Source organism: Grampus griseus (assembly GCF_964374135.1).
Source record: "Grampus griseus genome assembly, chromosome: 2".
NCBI lineage: Eukaryota > Metazoa > Chordata > Mammalia > Artiodactyla > Delphinidae > Grampus > Grampus griseus.
Window position 1 is genome coordinate 145,613,467 of NC_139018.1, and position 14,830 is coordinate 145,628,296.

The 14,830-nt window shown below is 48.2% G+C and overlaps 1 protein-coding gene across 4 annotated transcripts in view; it reads left to right on the top strand.

Moving 5' to 3' along the window:
• APBA2 (amyloid beta precursor protein binding family A member 2) overlaps positions 1-14,830 on the top strand; it is a gene marked incomplete at both ends in the record, with an annotated part of 62,167 nt that overhangs the window by 11,004 nt on the left and 36,333 nt on the right. For all 4 annotated transcript variants that reach the window (XM_082649190.1, XM_082649188.1, XM_082649187.1 and 1 more), the window contains 2 exons: positions 6,419-6,499; positions 7,566-7,602. In XM_082649190.1, the coding sequence (XP_082505316.1) occupies positions 6,419-6,499; positions 7,566-7,602 (118 nt within the window). The remainder of the gene's footprint in view (positions 1-6,418; positions 6,500-7,565; positions 7,603-14,830) is intronic.

Below are 14,830 nucleotides of genomic sequence, written 5' to 3' on the forward strand. Positions count from 1 at the left end.
CTGACCTCTGGTGCAGCCCTATCCCTCCCCTCACCCTTCCCACTTCGACTTTGGATCTCACGCCTCCCCTCAGATCAGCCCTTGGTGCCGGCTGGGAGACCTCTGTTCCTGACCTTCACTTCCAGAGCTCCTGGGTCTCTGGCTGTGGAGGGGTATGCACTGACACAGACTCACCCACCCAAGTGTCTTCCTCAGAAGGGCTCACACCCAGACCACCCCACACCCAAGCTGGGTCTCTGGCTGTGGAGGGGTATGCACTGACACAGACTCACCCACCCAAGTGTCTTCCTCAGAAGGGCTCACACCCAGACCACCCCACACCCAAGCCAGGTCTCTGGCTACTTCTGCTGCTTTCTTCTCTAGTCATTGAAAATAGATGCTCTCCCTTGCTGTCATCTATTCCCTTCTACATTCATTCATTCGTTTATTCATTCACGGGGACCCAAGTATATAAAAGATAGCATGCTGGTCACTTTTAGAACATGAATGTTAATTTCAAGAAAGGAGGGATGGTCTAGCCATTCACCAGTCCTCAAAACCTGCTCCAGACACAAGAGTAGTGGCGGGTCAGGGTGCTTCTTGCTACATTGGATTTGCAAATCACGGGAGATGTCATGAAGTGGAATTGCTGCCCGAGGTTTTTCTTGCCTAATATCTTATTAATATTTCATCTCCAACCCTCTTTTAAATGCCAAGAAAAATGAAATCGGATGAATTAAGCCAAAGGTTTCCAAGTCACCTAAAATATGGGCCATTTGGCCCATACTCAGAGATCATGGCCTGGTAATTTTTACAGTATTTGTGGGAAGATTGATTTCTCTTCTGCGCCACAGTTATAAGGATCCAGTTCCAAAAAAAGACTTTTACATACAAAGCACTATTGTTCAGCCCTAAACAAAAAGGAAATTCTGACACCTGCTACAACGGGGATATACCTTGAGGCCACTATGCTGAGTGAAATTAGCCAGTCACAAAAGGACAAATCCTGTATGATTCCACCCAAGTGAGGTACCTACATTAATTAAATCCATAGAGGCGGAAGCGGGCTGATGGTTGCCAGGATAGGGGCGGGGGGAACGGGGGTTAGTGTTTAAAGGGGACGGAGCTTCCATTGGCGATGATGAAAAGTTCTGTGGCCGGATGGTGGTGTTGATTGTACATCAGTGTGAATGAACTTAATGCCACTTAATTGTCCACTTAAAATTGGCTAAAACGATACATTTTATCGTATGTATATTTGCCACAATAAAAAAAAAGAAGAAAGAAAAGGCTCTTGTCTCATTAACTGGCCTGAGCCAATTTGAATCATCTAAAACTAAGTCGAGCCAGTCTGAGCCCATGAAGGGGCAGAGGAGGGGTGGACGCCAGATTATGAATCCTGCTGGGCTTTCACAGAGCTCATGCAGACCACTGGGGTATGTAAAATGGTTGAGCTCATACCATGTTAGTATCATTAAAAGAAGAATATGGGGCTTGCCTGGTGGCGCAGTGGTTGAGAGTCCGCCTGCCGGCGCAGGGGACACGGGTTCGTGCCCCGGTCCGGGAAGATCCCACATGCCGCGGAGCGGCTGGGCCCGTGAGCCATGGGCGCTGAGCCTGCACGTCCGGAGCCTGTGCTCCGCAACGGGAGAGGCCACAGCAGTGAGAGGCCCGCGTACCGCAAAAAAAAAAAAAAAAAAAAAAAAAAGATGCGATCATCCCCAGAGGGATAGCTATGATAAGAATAAAGACTTTATCCAAGCTCTCCTCCTCCTGCAGATAAATATCACAGAGTGGCCTGAATCGTAAGAGGAATGGGAGCAAAAGAACAAAATCGTCATTTTCCGGAGCCACCTATTTGTCAGGGGATGGATTGGAGGGCCTTTGAGAGGAGACCTGGAGGGCGCTGATCAGACCGTCAGTGGCCCCGTGGGTTATGCTCTCAGCTTGGCCCCACGGGAGCATCCTCAGTGTCGCTGCCCCAGCTGCCCCTCCTGAGCTGGAATGTCCGATGCGTCAGGCTGACCGATGCCTTGGAGAACAGAGCAAGAAATAACTCCTGGAGAAGACTCCTGCAGCACTTGGGGTTTCTCTGACTCGGAGTTGTGTCTGGGGGCAGATAAGACAGTCCAGCGGCTTCCCTGGCTTTGCTGTCTGTCCCTCACTGAGCTCCCCTCCATGTCACTCACGTGCTTGTCATTCAGGACGGCGCTCGGAAACACGCAGCTTTTGTTCCAGATGGTGTGAGCGGGCGTGCGCTTGTTTGCTGTTATTCCATCTGAAGCCATGTGAGGTATATTGCCAGATTTTCAGTTTAATCCAGCAGACACAATCAGAATTGACACGTGAAAAAATCCTAGCTTTAGTTTCCCTAACTAGAGCCAAGATATTTATTCGAACAGTTTATTCAAATTAGTGTATTTTTCTTACAAGCAAGTCATCTCTGCCCTGAACAGGCGTCCCTGGTCCTGGCATTTTGTGACCAGCCTGTGCCATCACATCGTGCTCTGGTCTCCGGGCTCCATGGAGTGGGGTTTGGGGGGGTCCCCACTGCATTAGCGTATTTCAGGTCACATCTTTCACTCCCCCCTCCCCCCCAGCAATGGCTGTTGGGGGTTCCAGTGGGTGGCACTGAGAACGCCCCACTACAGGTACTGGTTGAGGGATGGGGCCCTCCCATCCCTGTTGGCATCTTATTTTGAGGTGTGCCTGGCTGCTGTACCATGGGGAGGGCACAGAAGGATTTAAACAGCATCTCCCTCTGAGATCCATATGGGCCTCTAACCATGTTCATTTCAGGTCCTGTGTCCCCTGCTGCCAAGCCCCCCATCCTGGCCCCTGAGATGAAAATTTGAGCACCAGATGGGCTCTCCCAAGGAGAAGCAGTGCAAGCCGTCCTCCTGCCTCTCTGGAAACAACCCCGGCTGTTTATTATGAGATGCAGTTGTCATGGTGATGAGTGGTCGGAGGGAGTTAGAGAAAATGTTGGCCTGGAGGGAAGGGTCGAGCCTGTGGAAGCTTTGAGGAGAAGCTGCCCTTGTACGTGGACCTGAGACCTTGTGTTGCCTGTGGTCACCACGTGCTGTGGCCCCACACTGAGTTGTCTGGGAGATGGTGTAGGGCACTGACTTCCAGCCTGGGTTCCCCTGGCCAAGCCCGAACTGTGTCTCCAGAAGGGATACCTCTTCCATTTGCCAGAGACACCCAACACAAGGCCAGCGTCAGTCCTGGTGTTGCCGTTTCCCACTATGTATTCAGCACCTTGATGACAGTCTGTTGCCCCATATGATGGTCCTCTTTCTGCCAGAAAAATTAGGTCCTAGTCCAATCTGTAACATTTGTAGAAAGAGTGTTATCTTAGTACTTTTGGGCTGCTAAAACAGAATACCATAAACTGGGGGACTTAGAAACAACAGACATTTACTTCTTAGTTCTGGAGGCTGGAAGTCCAAGATCAAGGCACTGGCAGATTTGGTGTCTGGTGAGAACCCAGCTCCCTAAACAGCCATCTTCTTTTACATCCTCACGTGGCAGGGGGGACGAGGGAGCTCTCTGAGATCCCCTTTATAAGGGCACTAATCCCATTCATGAGGACCCCACCCTCATGAACTCATCTAATCCTAATCACCTCCTAACAGCCCACCTCATAATACCATTGCCCTGGGGGTTAGGTTTCAACATATGAATTTTGGCGGTGGAGGGTGGGGGACACAAATACTCAGTGTGTACTAGGTGTGGTTGACCCTGTTTTCATTTTTCAGTTGATTGGTTGGTTTCTTTGGGGTTTTTGGAGATTCCTGGTGCCTGTTCGGCTCCTTGTAAGGCAGTGCAGGCCTTCACGAAATGAAGTTTGTGAACTCAGCCTAGGGACGGTCACCAGGTTAGAAATTTCGCAAACAAGAAGGTAAAATACTGATGTGCTCTAAGTGGATCTTGAAATTGGGAGGTGTACAGGACAGCAGAGGGTTGTCTGGGGCATGTCCCACATTAGAGCCTTACTTAAGGCAGACGGGAGCACCCTTTGAGGTGAGAGACCCCTTTGGACATTACAGGAGGTTTTTCCTCGTGTGTCTTGTCCACAGCGGGAGGTGCAGAGCCAGTAGGGCTGTGGCAGGAGCCCATTAGGAGTTCGAGAAGAAGCCTGGCTCCAGTGGGACCCTGGCAGGAGTGACCCCTTCAGGCTCAGCCCTGCAAGAAGGGGCGCTGTCTGCTCAGCTCGGGTAGCATGGATCCGTGGGGGATAGATTAGACCTGAAAGGAGAAGGATGGGGCCAGAGCTGAAAGGAGGGTTGTGATGGGTGGAGCAGGGGGCCCCAGAACCCTTCCTCAGGACAGACCAGAACAGCGGGGCCAGGTCAGGGCCCACCGGCGCCGTCTGGGGGCTCACGGGGCTTTGGGGTAGGGGCAGTCCTTTGGGCTTCCAGCAAGGAAGAGGGGACAAAGCAGACGTCTGACCCTCCTGGCCCCATTTGTGCCCTGCACCCCCTCTGCTCCGGGAAGGCCTCATTTCTTCCTGTGGGTTGAGCGAGCCCAGATTGCTCTTGGGATGTGGCACAAATCTGCCCGGTCCTTAATACCCAGCCAGCTCTGTCCACCTCCTGTCTGAGCCTCCCCTCCACGCCCACGGCCTCTGAAGCCCAGTGGTACCTGCAGTCATGGAGAGGATGCTCAGCTAGAATCCCTGGTCTGCCTGGTGCACAACCCCCCTGTTCCCTTCAGGGCTAGGACGGTGGGCCTGGGTCTTTTCATTTTTCTCTAACCCCTGCACGGAGATCTAATGAAGTCACAGGCCATGACAGTGACAGTCTAGGGCAGGGAAGACACGACACATGGCTGTGCTGCCTGAGCCTGTGGGTACCTGGCCATTCCTGTCCACACCTGGAGCCTCAGTCCTCTTACCTGTAAAGCAGGAATGGGCACATCCATCTCATATGGGAAAGGATGTGATCAATAATGTTACTTATTTATAAATAAACATAATGTAAATATAATGTATACGTATGTTCATAATATAAATTTATTTATTTGTAAATAAAACTTATTAATGTCATTGACATCATCATATTGTTACTGCTTGATGATTTATTTCCAGAAAGTTCTGGAACTTGACTTAAGATGCTGGCTCACCAGAGCCTCCTTTGGGGTTTGGACAGTGATTTCAGTGCTTGGATCTGGAGAGATCTTCTGGATAGTGCAGGGCATTAAGTAGAGAAAATATACCTAAACTTTAAATTTTGTTCATTGAAGTAAGAAGAATTTTGGGTTGATGTCTTCCTTAAGAGAAAACTTATGACATGTCCTTGGGGCATTTTTCCTCTAGTAGTAGACTGACTAATTTGCATTAACTAAAGAATTTAGATTTTTGAATTTGCATTGAACTAAGAATTTAAGTTTGTTAGAAATATAATTTTAACCCTTGGACACTGTTGTTGGGAATGTAAAATGGCTTAGCTGCTGTGGAAAACAGTATGGTGGTTCCTCAAAAGATAAAAAATAAAATGACCATAGGATCCTGCAGTCCTACTCCTGGATATATATATATATATATATATATATATATATATATATATATATCCCCCAAGAATTGAAAGCAGGCACTCTGAGAGATATGTGTACACCGGTGTTTGTAGCAGCATTATTCACAACAGCCAAAAGGTGGACGCAACCCAGGTGTGCATGGACTGATGAATGGATAAACAAGAGTGGTCTGTATAAATGGTGGAATATTATTCCACCATTATACAGTGGTCTGTATAAATGGTGGAATATTATTCCACCATTTATACAGTGGTCTATATAAATGGTGGAATATTATTCAGCCATTCTGACACCTGCTACAACAGGGATGAACCTTGAGGACATTATACTCAGTGAAGTAAACCAGTCACGAAAAGACAAATCTTGTATGACCCCACTCGTACGCGCTCCTTAGAGTAAATTGATAGCGGGAACTGGTGGTTGCCGGGGGCTGGCGGTGGGGTGGGAATAGGGAGTTAGTGTTTGATGGGGACAGAGTTTCAGTTTTGTAAGATGAAAAGTGCTCTGGAGATGGATGGTGAACGTTGCATAATAATGTGAGAGTACTTAATGCCACTGAACTGTACACTTACAAATGGTTAAGATGGCAAACTTTCTGTTATATGTATTTTACCACAATTAAAAATAATAATAAACAAGAAATTAGAAAATATGATTCAAGTAATTTTTTAGAAGTATAAAAGTATACATATTATTGGCAGAAAAGTTAAATTATATCTGTATGCACACACACATACCTATATACACATGCATTTTACAAAATTGTATCATATTGTATCTCCAGTTTTGTGTCTTGGTTTATTTTTCTTTTTTTAAATTTAAATTTTTATTTATTTTTGTATTTTTATTTTTTCTCACGTGTGAAAACACCATCTTTGTCTTTTAACTTCCCGGTTTCCAGGTTTGCAATGGTTTGGAGCAGCCGAGGAAGCAGCAGCGCTCTGATCTCAATGGCCCTGTTGACAATAACAACATTCTAGAGGTAATTTTTCCAAGGAAGAGAGTTCTGGCCCAGGGCCCTGATGTGGGAGCTGCCCACCCTGTGTTCATGGGCTCACCCTCTCCACCATGTTCTTGTCCCACCCAGTGCCTGGGGGAGGGGGGGGGGGTCCCATCAAGCAAAGCCCGGTGGCCCTGCAGGACGAGGAAGGGAAGGCCCTTTCCTGTTGACTCAGACCCACACCACGGTGTGCCCATGTGTTGCCTTTGGTGCGTGGGGGTCATTGGTGCTCCCCGATTTGACAGAAACTCATTCTGTCCCATTATCTGACAGTCATGTTCTAAAACAGGATTACTCAAGGGTGGCACCATTGACATTCGGGGCCAGATCCTTCTTTGTTGTGAAGGGCCATTCTTTGCACTGCAGGGTGTTTAGACACATCCCTGGCCTCTACCCACTAGATGCTAGTAGCAGCCCTCCTCCCCCAGTTGTGACAACCAAAAATGTCTACAGAAATTGCCGTATGTCCCCTTGGGGACAAAAATCACTTGGGTTGAGAACCACAGTTCTAAACCAACAATGTGGTTTTAAAAAACAATCCCATGTAAACTTTCACTGCCGTGATGGGGAGGTTATTAGAATGAGGCCTTAAGCAAGTTATTTCCCTTTTCTGGATAACATGGTTTGGATGAAATTTTCTAACTTGGATGAAATAACTGTGGCCACCCATGCAGTGGCGTCTGGTCTCCTTCCTTGCTTTTAAAGATGTACCTGGAAATTCTCATGCCCACCAGTTAGGGAACCACTGGGTATATTCCTTCTAGCAGTGACATGCTAATCTGGTTTTAGCTGATGGCCTTTTGTACCCCAGGTTTTCCATGAGAATTGGTTACATGTACCCCACCCAAACATCATGGCGCCGGAAAGACACTGGTTTGCTGTAAGGAGCTGACTTCTTGGGAAGACCAGTCATGATTAATTAATTATGGTAATTAATTACCATAATTAATCACCACCATTAATTATGGTAATTAATCAACTTAACCTAGATCTTATGGGCTAACTGCTTAAACCTATTGTGTGTGTGTGTTTTCATATTTCCTAACAGACGAAGAAGGTGGCATCATTTCCAAGTTTTGTGGCTGGTAAGTGACTGAATTTTCTCTCTTAGGGGGCAGCTGACATATTTTTATGTCAAAGCAAATGGGACTTTGACTTTTGGTTTTCTCCCACAAAGCTTGTGTAGAAAACAAACCTTCAAGGGGAAGGCAGTTCTACAATAAGGCAAGGTGCTCGGCCCCACGTCTTCAATGGGAGGGGAGAAGATCCAATTGATGAGGGAACAGGAGACCATCCCATTTAATTATACTTTCAGTAATGGCCTCACACATGACACGATGATTGAATTAATAGATTGAAATGTCTCTGTATAAGCTGCTAATTATGATCTAACACTTTTGATTAGGGTGGATATAATTGCATCCAAATTTAGACTGCTAGTTTTTTTTTTTAAAGACTCTTCATTTCCTTCCACTCTCCTGTCTCTTTTGAGGAGGTTAATATTGTATTTTAACATTCAATTAAAAAAAAAAAAACAACCCAGGGCTTGCCAGGCGGCGCAGTGGTTGAAAGTCTGCCTGCCGATGCAGGGAACACGGGTTCGTGCCCCGGTCCGGGAAGATCCCACATACCGCGGAGCGGCTGGGCCCGTGAGCCATGGCCGCTGAGCCTGCGCGTCTGGAGCCTGTGCTCCGCAACGGGAGAGGTCACAACAGTGAGAGGCCCGCGTACCGCAAAAAAAAAAAAAAAACAACCCAGCTGATCTGTTCTGTGTCACTTTTGGTGTGGGGAGCACTCCTGCTTGGCTGTTGTCTGAAGGGCATCAGGGAACCCCCGGCAACTCCTTTAGGATGCCCTCCAACCACACGGTAAAGAGCCTCTTAAAAGTAGAATCTTTGCTTTGCCAGGAGGCTGATTCCTGCTCTTGCTAGTGGGTCGCGATAAACAATGTGAAGTTTATTAATTCTTTCAATAAGCTGGTAATTGATTTTTATGAATATTTATGCGAGCAAGGTACATTAATCTTCAGAAGTAAATGACTTTAGACTTTCGCTACCCTGGTTTTCTTTTTCAGTAAAGAACTAAAAAAACCCGGGAAACTGAAGCCCTCAAATTCCCTTTCAAGGGACTGACTGGTTTAAATCAGGCTAGCCCAACTCAAACTGGTTAAAAGTGAATTCACTGGCTCAACCCGGTTGCAACTGGTTCCACGTTATACTGGCTCGATGTTGTTCCAGCTGGATAAAAACCAGTTTTGAACTGTCGGAACCAACATTACACAATTCCAATAGCCTTGACCCCACTTTGGCCGATTCCAGTAGGCTCAGATGGATTTCGCTCAGCAGTTTACATGTGGTTTGGGGTACATTTTAGCTGGCTCAGACTGGATCACACTGGTTTTCATCAGGTCACAGTAGATTATGATGATCCCAGTCCAGCCTGCTAGTGTGGTTGTTCCAGGACCCAGGGACTGGCAGGACCCAGCATCTCCTTCATAGGGAGGATGTGGGACATCCCAGCTCCAGTCTCCTTGGTGACCAGGATGCCAGGATGGGGCTGTGCCAGTCCACTGGTCTGGCGATGGAGGCTCTTGTGGATCCAAGAAGCTCACTTGTCTTTTGTTTTGTTTGCCTACTCCGCGCGGCTTGCGGGATCTTAGTTCCCCGACCAGGGATTGAACCCGGGCCCCCCACAGTGAAAGTGCCGAGCCCTAACCACTGGACCTCCAGGGAAGTCCCGAAGCTCACTTTTCAACGTATTTCATGGCGCCATTTGGGCAGGACTCCCTCAAACTGTCTGGGGGGATGATTTGCACATGAAGCTCCCCTGGCTTGAATCGGCCTCACACCTGCAGGGAGGGGAGGGGGAGGGACCGGGAAGCAGAGCGTGTGCCTGGGTGCCCCGAGTCAGACTTCCAGAAGACTCCCCGCTCTGTACCAGCTGACTGTTCTAGACCAAATCAAAACAGCTGCCTCCAACCAACCCAGACTGGCTAAGGCTGCCTGTGACCAGCTCAAGCCAGTGTGGACCGCCTTACTTGAGAGTGTCCTATAGAAGAGAAGCCCTTCAACTGTTACGAAAATGTAGCGATCTTAAAGCAAACACACACCCCTTCATAGCAGAGGATTCATATTCAACAGAGACTTGAAGGACCAAAAGTCTGACTCAGGAACAGGAAGAGATAATGATGAAACACCCTAGGATGGAATGAATGTGGGGAAACCACCCCCAAATTAGACACGTTGATCAGTTAAGAATGCATTTCCATGAACCTGCTGGGAGCTTGTCCAAACAGGGAAGCTTGTTGTGTACTGAGGTCCAGAGGCGAGTGGCTCCTGGCTCCATGGGTGTGTGACACGAGGATCGGCCTTCTCCTCGGGTGGGTCACCTCAGCCCCAGCCAGTGTCCGTATCCTTCCGGACACCACTTCCTGTTCCGGGCAGGAAGCAGAGAGAAAAGGGCAAAAGTCCACACCAGCCATGGTAGAGATGGGAAAGATGGTGACTGCGTCTCGATGGAAGATGCATCTTTGCGGGGTACAAAGCTTTGGACTTCCCATGGAGGGTACCTTGTAACCGGATGTGTCCCTCGAGGGGCCCCTGGAAGCCGTACCCAGGGAGTGAGTGTAAGAGGTGTTGTCTCCTGGGACACTGGGACGGCTCCACACACCCTCCCTGATGGGCGTTTCTTACCCTCGTGCTCGAGGCGAGCGCCTGGGCGGCTGTGTGGACGCTGTGTGGACTCTCGGAAGAATCCAGCTGACAGACTGTGCTTCCTGCCTTATTCCCTCTGAGGAAGCAGCCCCACGTCTGGTTGAACTTAGGAGCCCTCATGACTCTGAGTGTTTAGTTGAACCTTAAAGTCCCTGATGACCTCTTTGTCTCCCATCGGCCAGAGATGTGCCAGTGACTGCACCCTGAACCTCAGGCTTGCCTGGACCACTGGGCTTCCAGGAAGGAGGGGAGCAGGTCTGGAGAGGGGGCTGGAGGGGATATGCCCTCGGTGTCGGCCACACCCCGTCTGGCAGGCGAGCATTCCAAGTGCAGTGGAGTCTTCGGGCACGTTCAGTCCTGCGGCCCGAGGTCTCAAGGGCTGAGAAGACCCACTGTGACCTTGAGGAGGAGTGGGCCTTCTGCCAGCTCTGCACTGCGGGAAACCTTCCTGGAGCCTTGATGAGGGAGAGCCTTCAGTCCCAACTCATGCCTTACTTCACATCCTGTGTTGTTAATAATAATGAAAGATGAAAGTTAACAGTTACAGTGATGCCGTCTTCACATGTCTCAGGCGCTGGGTGTGTGCCAGTCCCTGTGCTGGGCCCTGTGCATCTCATTCACGTCAGCCTAACTCACAGGTTAGGAAGCAGTGAGGCTCCTCCGAGCCCCCATGGCTGCCAAAGGGCGGAGCCTGGCCTTGGACGCACGTCTGGGTACTTGACAGCCCGCCTTCCTTGCCGAGCTGGTTTCCTGACTCCCTAATACGCCTTCATTCAACACCATCAGTAACGGGCCAGATAGTCCTTGTCAGCGCTACTCGGGCCCGGCACGGCACTGATGCCTTAACCTTGCTGACTCGGTGGCCTCCTAACAACCCCCAGGGACGGTGCTGCCACAGATGAGTAAACCGAGGCTCAGAGAGGGCGCATGGCCAGGTGGTCCCTGCACAGCCGGGATGGGAACCGGGCTGGGGTCTGAGCTCGCCGCGCCCTGCTGTACTGTCCGAGCAGCCCGCCGGGTGCAGCAGGAGTGGGGCTGCCTTCACCTGGTGAAGATGCACAGCTCCAGTTCTGGGGAGCCCACTGAGGATAACCTTCCAGATATCAGAGCTGCTGGCCCCCCTCAGGCTCGGAGTCACCAAGTCATTGAGGGAAGAGCCCCCCCGGTGACCACCGTCTGTGGGAAGACGCTGGCCCTCTCGGACCCTCTTGGTTTGGAAGGTTGACACTGCAGGGTACCTGTGGAGGGTGGACCCCTGCACAGAGCTCTCCCACCGTCCCGTGGGGAGGCATCCCAGGCGGCAAGGAGTAGCAGGAACGCCAGGATGTTCCCTTCCGCGGGCCGTGGAGGTGGCAGCGTGCGTCCACGTGGGCCAAAGGGTCACCTGCTTCTGAACGAGTATATGTGAAAGTCTAGCTTTTCTATCAAACCAGACATGTGCTTATTAAAACCCAAAGTCTGGTGCTGGTCTCGGGCAATGGAGCCCCACAGCAGCAGCTTCAGCACCCAGCAAAGGCTGATAGATGGCGTTCTGTTCCTCACACTGCTCTCCCCCTGGTCGAGCAGCCAAGGCTCCTGTGAGGTGTCCTGGACCACCCATACCCCACCAGGACCCTGGGCTTGTGCTCAGATGCCGCTGGTCCTCCAGTCCAGGGCCCCTTAAAGGGGTCCTTACACCCTGTTGTCTGAACCTGTCAGTGTCCCACCGTGGGTGCTGGGAGATCACGGGGGCCTCACTCCCCGACTTCCAGACCTTGGGATGTGCTCACCTCACACCTTCCCTCTCTGAGGGGTCCTCACAGTGGTGATGAAGCCACTTGGCTATATTCATACACTGGGCACTTCAGATCTGAGCCTTGGTTTGCTCTTAAAGTAAGCAGTTGGGGTGAACCTGTCCACGTAAGACTCCTGAGTTGAAGGCAGCTCTCACCTCCTCCTTGTCAGCCCGTGACAGGAGCAGGGCTCCCGAGCCCAGAGCAGGCCTGGGTGGACACGTGGGCCCCCTGGGTCTGGGGTGCTATTGGCCGGAGGGTGGGAGTCAGAAGAGAGCGGAGCGCTCCATAGAGGGCTTAGGAAAACCAAAAAGACTCCTCCTTGTTAGAAACAAACAAAACCATGTGAGATCTTGTCTCCAGTATTCTATTTGCTCAGCATGAATAGGGCTTGGACCTGTTTTTAAATGGGAACATTTATTCACCAATAGAGGTTTGTTAAACTTTCTGTGAATAGTGCTTGGATCAATCCAAGAGCCATAAGATTGAAAAATGATTTCTACCCTGGAAATCCCTGTGGTACCTTCCCCTTTTCTATCTGCACATCCCAGACCCCTAATCCCTCCCTGCAGTAGAAGCCGTTGTTAAATTTCCTGTGAATCCTGCCAGAAATTTCCTGGACATATATAAGACTATACATAGAGCTTTTTATTTATTTTTTAATATTTTATTGAAGTATAGTTGATTGTAGACCTTTTTCTTAAAATAGATACGGGCCACATGGGTCTGCACTTAGTTCTCTCACTTCTTGGTAGATTCCACTTCTTGATAGATTTCTTGGTAGAGACAACAACTATAAATTCACCTAATTATTCAAGTGCTAACACAGGAGTCAGTGACGTGGCCCTAGGATGCCCTACGATGGGGTATTATTAATCAGCCCCCTCTGGACTGATGGTTACATGGTTTCCACTCTGTGTAGCGCTGAGCAGCCTCGTGGGTGCTTGTGATCAGGTGTGAGTTGAGTTCTTTTCTTTTCTTTTCTTTCTTCCTTTTTTTTTTTGGTTGCATTGGGTCTTTGTTGCTGTGCGCAGACTTTCTCTAGTTGTGTCGGGCTAGTCTTCGTTGCGGTGCACAGGCTTCTCATTGCGATGGCTTCTCTTGTTGTGGAGCACAGGCTCTAGGTGCGCGGGCTTCAGTAGTTGTGGTGCATGGGCTCAGTAGTTGTGGCTCGCAGGCTCTAGAGCGCAGGCTCAGTAGTTGTGGCACATGGGCAAAGTTGCTCCACGGCATGTGGGATCTTCCCGGACCAGGGCTCGAACCCGTGTCCCCTGCATTGGCAGGCAGATTCTTAACCACTGCTCCACCAGGGAAGTCCCATGGTGTGAGTTGTTTTGGAAAAGCACTTCCTGGATAGAGCGGGGTTACAGGTTAGCATCACGCCTGCTTGGATAAAGATGACCAGATTGCTTTCCCAAGAGGCAGAGAGGTCACATGGCTCTCCATCATGTGTGAGCATGTGGGTCACCTGTACTGTGTGCCATCCCCCTGTTTGCTCTTAGCCCCAGGCTGATGGGTGGAAATAGGTATCTTGGTAGTTTCATGTGCATATTTTCCATCAGAAGTGAATCCCAGATACCATTTTCCTATGCTTATAAGCTGTTTGTGTTTCTTTCCCTGTGCATTGCATGTTTATTTCCCTTGCCCATCCCTCTGTCAGATTTTTGGTGTTTCTTATTTATTTGTGCTGTTCTTTACATGTAAAGGAAATTAGCCCTTTGATTTATATTGCAAAAGTTTCCCCCAGGTTACAGTTGTCTTTTGAATTTCTTTTTGTACATTTTAAATTTTGCTGAACATTTTATGTAGTCAAGTGTATTTATCTTTTTCCTTTGAGGTTACTGAGTTTTTGAGATTAGTATGACCTTCACAGTCCTAAGATATTTTGAAGATAAAGTTTTCTTCTAGAGCTTTTATGATTTTATTTTGAATTAATTAAATATTTGATTTATTTGGAATTTACTTTGGTATATGGATCCAGGAAAAGTTACATTTCAAATGAGACAGCTAACCAGTTGTGCCAAAGCTATTCAATGAATCTTTTTTTCCACTGGTTTGAAATGCAGCCTTCATCATACATTAAATTTGCCATGTACATGAGGGCTGTTTCTGGATCTGTTACACTGATTTGCCCACTCAGGTTCCCGAACCAGGCTGCTTGCTTTCCTGGATTTATACTGCATTTTATTCCCTGGTACAGCTAGTTCTTCCCCTTGTCACCATCATTCCTGATCACAAATTCCCTGGATCCTCTCGCGTATTTATTTTTCCATAGGAACTTTAGAATCAGTTTATCTAGGTATGCAATAAAAATTCCTATTGTTTTTTTAATTTGGCATGCCATGCATTAAATTTATCTATATAGGGGAAGTGTCAGCTTTACAATATAGAATCTTAGCCAGAAAAGGACTTATCTTTCCATTTATTCAAGCTTGTTTATCTTCATCAATACAATTTTTTTCGTAAAAATCCAACACACATGTTGTTAGTTTATTCCTTGGTGTTTTATCCCTCTTATTGCTTTTGTAAATCGTATCTCTTGTTTCGTTATTTTTTCTAACCTATTACTATTTGTAGCTACAAAGAAAGCTATTGATTTTTTAATATATTAAATTTGGAACAACTGCCTTAATGAATTCTTTTCTTTTTTGAGTAGATTTTTAGTTGTTTTCTTGGGTTTTTCTTGGTACACAGTCATGCCGTCGGCAAATAAGAATGATTTTTGCTGCTTCCACTCTTGTTTTCTGTTACTTTTTCCTCTTGTCTAATTGATGGGGTAGAATGCAAGGAACAATGCTCTAAATAGTGATTTCTTTTAAAATGATGCC